This window comes from Haliotis rubra, unplaced genomic scaffold (genome assembly GCF_003918875.1).
Source record: "Haliotis rubra isolate DU_JTF1 unplaced genomic scaffold, ASM391887v1 Scf905, whole genome shotgun sequence".
NCBI classification, from domain to species: Eukaryota; Metazoa; Mollusca; class Gastropoda; order Lepetellida; family Haliotidae; genus Haliotis; species Haliotis rubra.
Genome location: NW_025767641.1, coordinates 66751 through 73657, shown reverse-complemented (window position 1 = coordinate 73657; position 6907 = coordinate 66751). Strand labels below are relative to the sequence as shown.

The 6907-nt window shown below is 44.6% G+C and overlaps 1 protein-coding gene across 1 annotated transcript; it reads left to right on the top strand.

Moving 5' to 3' along the window:
- Nucleotides 1–3840: 3840 nt before the first annotated feature.
- On the top strand, nt 3841–5082 carry LOC124264045. The gene is made up of 2 exons (XM_046698763.1): nt 3841–4239; nt 4489–5082. The coding sequence occupies exons 1-2, from the start codon at nt 3841–3843 to the stop codon at nt 5080–5082; spliced, it is 993 nt and encodes a 330-aa protein (XP_046554719.1).
- Nucleotides 5083–6907: the final 1825 nt, after the last annotated feature.

The following is a 6907-nucleotide window of genomic DNA, read 5'->3' as shown; positions in this document are numbered from 1 at the left end:
TGGAAATGAAGATCAGTAGGACGCGTTCAAGCAACTGCTTTGGATGGACGCCTTTCACTTATACAGTGCTTCGAATGTGAAGCATGTGTAACTTCTCAAATACAATATTTAATAACTAATCTTAAAGCTGTAACCACATGCTGACTGCCGACATTGTGGGAATCAACAAGGGTACACTTGGACCACCAAACCGCACGCACGCACAGAGCTTCTGGCAGTGTATTCAGGAATTGTCAAATGAACATATGTATAAGAGAGTGCGTGCGTGTGCGTGTGTGCGTGTGTGCTTGTGCGTGTAGGCTATGAGTGTGTGTCAGTCAACAGTTGAATAAAGAATAACTGTTAGCAACCTTTCACTGCAAATACACCCTCTGTCACATAATGTCTTTCTTAAGGTCATGGAAGACTATCATTCGCCTCGGTGATATGATTCACTATTATTTCAACTGAAGAAATATTTGGAAACAATACATCCGCAGATGTATACCTCACACTTACAGCGTTCATTCTCTTAAAGCTTTTACCGTTTGTCTCGGGTGATCCTATTTGTAGACTTTTACTGGACATAATTGTCCGTTTCACTGAATCTAAAGAGAAAATAAACTTCCCTGTCGACGTGTGTATGGGCTATTTACTTACAATCACTTGTGTCTATCATGTTTCAATGCCGTTAATGAAGACGGCATGGTTGTCCCCGGACACGTGAGATTGATCGCTGTACACACTGGCTGGAGAGATGTTCTGCCGTTCTCACTCTTACTCACGGCCTTGTCAGTAGCTTCGACAGCGTCACTGCAGTTTTAATTGTGTATGTATCGTAAGGGCGCAGTTGGTGTGCTGGCGATTTGGTGCCTGACTCGGAGGGTGTGGGTTCCGAATCCCGGATGGACTCAACCAGACATGGGTTCAATTACTTTGAAATGTAATTAATTAAATTACAATTATTTTGACTTTCCTCAATTACAATTACAAATGCAATTGCACCTTAAATTAAAATGTAATTAATTAAATTCACAATTACATTACCAATGTAATTAATTACAATTACAAATTACTTTGTTAAAAAAATAATATAAAAAATAAAATAAAATATATTTCTGTATTCCTTTAAATCAACAAGATATTGATGTTGGTAAACAGTGGTCACTAAATCCAATTCATTTTTTGTCATTAAAAGTGAAATGCAAAGTTAGATTATATCTACAATGTACACTATTTGATCAAATTTGTATTTTGCATATTTCTTTGGGCTTATTATCAAAATACACACCTCTATCATCTCTTGTTGCAAAAACGGCTTTGTCTCACCACTGTTACCTTAGGGTGTACCGTATCATGACATCATTACAGGCCCACATTACAATATATAATCAGCCGGTCTCTCTATCTGACATAATCCTCATTAACATACTAAAGGATTTGTCAGCTTGGATTATGGCTTATTACCTTTCATGATTATAAAAATAGGACTACAGTTCAGTAAGATTTTGAATATCATATCCTATGAGAAATAAACAAAGGCCATTTTGAAAGGAACTTGACTAATAGTACTGTTAATCCCCATTTCCTCAAATACCAACCTACATTCAGTCATGCGTTACTGATTCCCTTTGTTTCGCAAATGTGCAGATGGTGATAGTTACAAAAGAGCTTTAGACATTCAAATCTCTGACTCAACCCCAAAAGTACCTAGAATTTGAACTTTGCTAAGAGAGTGTTATCCCAAATATAACATATGTTGTTATGTTGTTTTGCTCCTCTGTCTGTTGTGCACCCCTCCTTTTAAAATAGACCGGGCGAGAATTGATCTTCAATAACCCAAGGGTATCGCAAAGGGAGACTAACGGGATCGGGTGGTCAGGCTCGCTGACTTGATTGACACATGTCATCGGATCCCAATTGCGTAGATCGATGTTCATGCTGTTGATCACTGGATTGTCTGATCCAGACTCGATCATTTACGGACCGCCGCCATATAGCTGGAATATTACTGACTGCGGCGTAAAACTAAACCCACTCACTCACTCCCTTTTAAAATAACTTATCGATAACTTATCGATATAATTAATAGACGACCTCCAACAGCTTCAATGTATGAGAGATTTACATTATATCACAGAGAATAACGCTGTCGCGGCGTAAAACTAAACCCACTCACTCACTCCCTTTTAAAATAACTTATCGATAACTTATCGATATAATTAATAGACGACCTCCAACAGCTTCAATGTATGAGAGATTTACATTATATCACAGAGAATAACACTGTCGCACGACACTGTGTGAGATACAAGCCTCAACAGCAAACAAATGCTCATTCTTCACGTTTCTGCTTGACCGTTCGAAGATAATGATTTCGGTGAGGAACGATGCCAGATCGTTCACATAACACAGCCATATTTTCACCACTTATCATTTTGTATCTGTATCCAAATGTATTCAAAAGTTGCCATAGTTTGTTTTTGTTAACAGTTCAGTTTCAAGATATTTCTTCAAGAGTCTTTGTGACATGTACTTATTTTCTATTCATTGCCTTGTATCAGTTGACATTTACTAGATTATTCCTGTATTTCCGCGTCGTATTCATCTGGAGACAAACGGACTGTAGTTCCATAAATGTGATACATTGCGTGAAATTTTGGGAGTCTGCTTTGAGATTGTTACTTCCACTGAAGGGATCAGTTCCCTTGTTTGGTTGGGACAGTCCCATCTCATGCTGACGTCGTGTACGTGTCTGACAACACCGCCGTCATGATCATGAACGGCACATGTCTTGCATCACGGACGTCATGAATGACACGTGTCTGGCAGCACCGCCGTCATGAATGGCACGTGTCTGACAGCAGCATCGTCATCAACGGCACGTGTGTGGCATTAGCGCCGTCATAAACGGTACGTGTCTGGCAGCAGCGCCGTTATCAATGGCACGTGTCTGACAACAGCACCGTTCATAAGCGGTAGGTTGATTGCGGTGTGGGTCAGGCGAACAGATGAAGAGGCTGAAGTAGAATGTGGAGGGGAGGTTTCAGGTACAACCATAGGTCCGAGTTCCATGTCTTATTTTCTCCAGGAACCATTGCCTGCACAAAGCAAGAACGAGTCTGTGTAGTGAACGACTACAGCAACGTTTGCTGATGGATTGGTCTACAAACAGTAAGCGCCCACATTATTGACTAAAGCCTATCAATCTTCATATTTCTTTGAAACGTTTGGCCTAACAATAAACATACTCCACTGAATCAGACAAAGAGCACGTTGGTGTCGCAAGAACCACTTAAACGTCGTTAATGATGTTGTTGAGTCAAAATTGGAGAGTTGAGAAATAATCGAATCGCGTCTGCTGATATAACTACCCTCGGTCTCTGTTCTGCACGGAAACTACACCTGATCTACTCCGGAGCTATCCTGGAACTACACCGGAAGTACATCAGAGATACACCGGATTTACTTCGGAACTACACCGGAACTATACCGTAACTACACAGGAACTACACCGGAACTGTACCGGAACTACACAGCAACTACACACGGAACTACACCGGAACTACACCGGAACTACACCGGAACTACACCGGAACTACACTGGAGCTACACATGAACTTCACCGGAACTAAACCAGAACTAAACAGGAGTTACACAGGAGATACACTGGAACTACACAGGAACTACACGTTAACTATCTCGGTTTCAGCCTAGTAATAATATGACCCTAAAAAAAGCTACCCGCTGTCTCTGTTCTACACCGGATCTACGCCGGAACTATCCTGGAACTAAACTGCAAGTACATCGGAGATACACCGGATTTACTCCGGAACTAGATCGGAGATACACTGGAGATACATGGTAACTACACCGGATCTACATCGGAACTGCACCGGAACTACACAGGAGACACACCGGAACTACACCGGAGATACACCGGAACTACACCGGAGATACACCGGAACTACACCGGAGATACACCAGAACTACACTGGAACTACCCAGGAACTACACCGGAACTACACCGGAGCTACACAGGAACTACATGAGAACTACACCGGATCTACACTGGACTACACTGGACTACACCGGAGATACACCGGAATTAACAGGAGATACACCGGAACTACACCGGAACTACACTGGAACTACACAGCAGATAAACCGGAACAACTCTGGAACTACACCGGAACTACACGAGAACTACATCGGAACTACACTGGAACTACACCGGAGATACACCGGATCTGCACCGGAGCTACACCGGAATAAACAGGAGATACACCGGAACTACTCCTGAATTACACCTGAGATTCACGGGAACTACACAGGAGAAACATCCGAACAACTCCGAAACTACACCGGAACTTCACCGGAACTACACCGGGGCTACACAGGAACTACACGAGAACTACACAGGAACTACACGAGAACTACACCGGATCTACACTGGAACTACACCGGAGATACACCGGATCTACACCGGAACTACACCGGAATTAACAGGAGATACACAGGAACTACTCTGGAACTACACCGGAACTACACCGGAACTACACCGGAGATACACCGGAACTACACCGGAGATACACCGGATCTACACCAGAGATACCCCGGATCTGCACCGGAACTACACCGGAACTCTTCCGGAACTACACCGGAGATACACGGGAACTACATAGGAGAAACACCGGAACAACTCCGGAACTACACCGGAACTTCACCGGAGCATCACAGGAACTACACGAGAACTACACCGGATCTACACTGGACTACACCGGAGATACACCGGATCTATACCGGAACTACACCGGAACTACACCGGAGATACACTGGAACTACACCGGAGATACACCGGAACAACTCCGGAACTACACAGGAACTACACGAGAACTACACCGAATCTACACTGGAACTACACCGGAGATACACCGGATCTACACCGGAGATACCCCGGATCTATACCGGAACTACACTGGAATTAACAGGAGATACACCGGAACTACACCGGAACTACAATGGAACTACACAGCAGATACACCTGAACAACTCCGGAACTACACCGGAACTACACGAGAACTACACCGGATCTACACCTGAAGTACACCCGAGATACACTGGATCTACACCGGAACTACACCGGAATTAACAGGAGATACACCGGAGATACACCGGAACTACTTCAGAACTACACCAGAACTACACCGGAACTACACCGGAGATACACCGGAACAACTCCGGAACTACACCGGAACTACACAGGAGATACACTGGACTGACTGACTGACTGAGTTTAGTTTTACGCCGCTTTTAGCAATATTCCAGCAATATCACGGCGGGGGACACCAGAAATGGGCTTAACACATTGTGCCCATGTGGGGAATCGAACCCGGGCCTTCGGCGTGACGAGCCAACGCTTTAACCACTAGGCTACCCCACCGCCCCAGATACACTGGAACAACTCAGGAACTACACAGGAACTACACGAGAACTTCACCGAATCTACACTGGAACTACACCGGAGATACACCGGATCTACACCGGAGATACCCCGGATCTATACCGGAACTACACTGGAATTAACAGGAGATACACCGGAACTACTCTGGATCTATACCGAATCTACACCAGATCTGCACCCGAGATACACCGGAGAGACACCGGAACTACTCCGGAACTACACCGTACGGATAAACGAGACTAGTTATTCTGTGGAGTTCACGTTCCATACTTGGGTTCCAACCTGGTAATAATATTATGACCAGGTTTTAGGTTCTTTAGATTTTATCAAAATCTGTTTGTGTTTTTAGTAAATATTCATTACAGTTCCTGGTTAACGCATGATTCGTGTTTCTTTCTCTTCACCCGTGATGCTGTGTCTCACGCCGAGCGTGCTGCTCCCATCCCCCCACAACGCGAACCATCATGTTGTGAGATCTCATCTCACTCTAACGGCTGAGTAACCGTTTTCTTGCATGGTCTGGACCCACGTTTGCTGGGTAACATATGTGCATTAGTTATAGTTTCTAGGTATTTTACATGAAGTAATATCATCTCATCCCTTGTCAAAACACCAATTACGACATCCATCATTTATTGCTGGAGAGTTGCAAAAAGATGATTTTGGTGAACGTGTGTCTGAGTGAATGGGGAAAAGTTTAATATTCTAAAGGGCTCAAACCAACCCCAGGAATGACATGGAGTGAAGTTTTTTTCAGGGTTTTGTTCGTCAAAAGATCACAGATAACATCCAGAATACAAATTCACAGATATCTACTGTAAACTGTAAACAGACTCTGGGGGCAACCCCAAACAGTGCGTGTGTTTAGTGTAACTATTGCTGGTCCCCTGACAGTCCCGGCGTACAGGTATACAGAGCACCATATTGCTAGTCTCCTGGCAGTCACGGCGTTCACGTATACAGAGCACCATATTACTAGTCCCCTGACAGTCCCGGCGTACAGGTATACAGAGCACAATATTGCTGTTCTCCTGACAGTCCCGGCGTACAGGTATACAGAGCACAATATTGCTGGTCTCCTGACAGTCCCGGCGACCACTGACAGTCCCGGCGTACACGTATACAGAGCACCATATTGCTGGTCTCCTGACAGTCCCGGCGTACAGGTATACAGAGCACCATATTGCTGGTCTCCTGACAGTCCCGGCGTACAGGTATACAGAGCACCATATTGCTGGTCCCCTGACAGTCCCGGCGTACAGGTATACAGAGCACAATATTGCTGGTCTCCTGACAGTCCCGGCGCACAGGTATACAGAGCACCATATTACTGGTCTCCTGACAGGTCCCGGCGTACACGTATACAGAGCACCATATTGCTGGTCTCCTGACATTCCCGGCGACCACTGACAGTCCCGGCGTACAGGTATACAGAGCACCATATTGCTGGTCTCCTGACAGTCC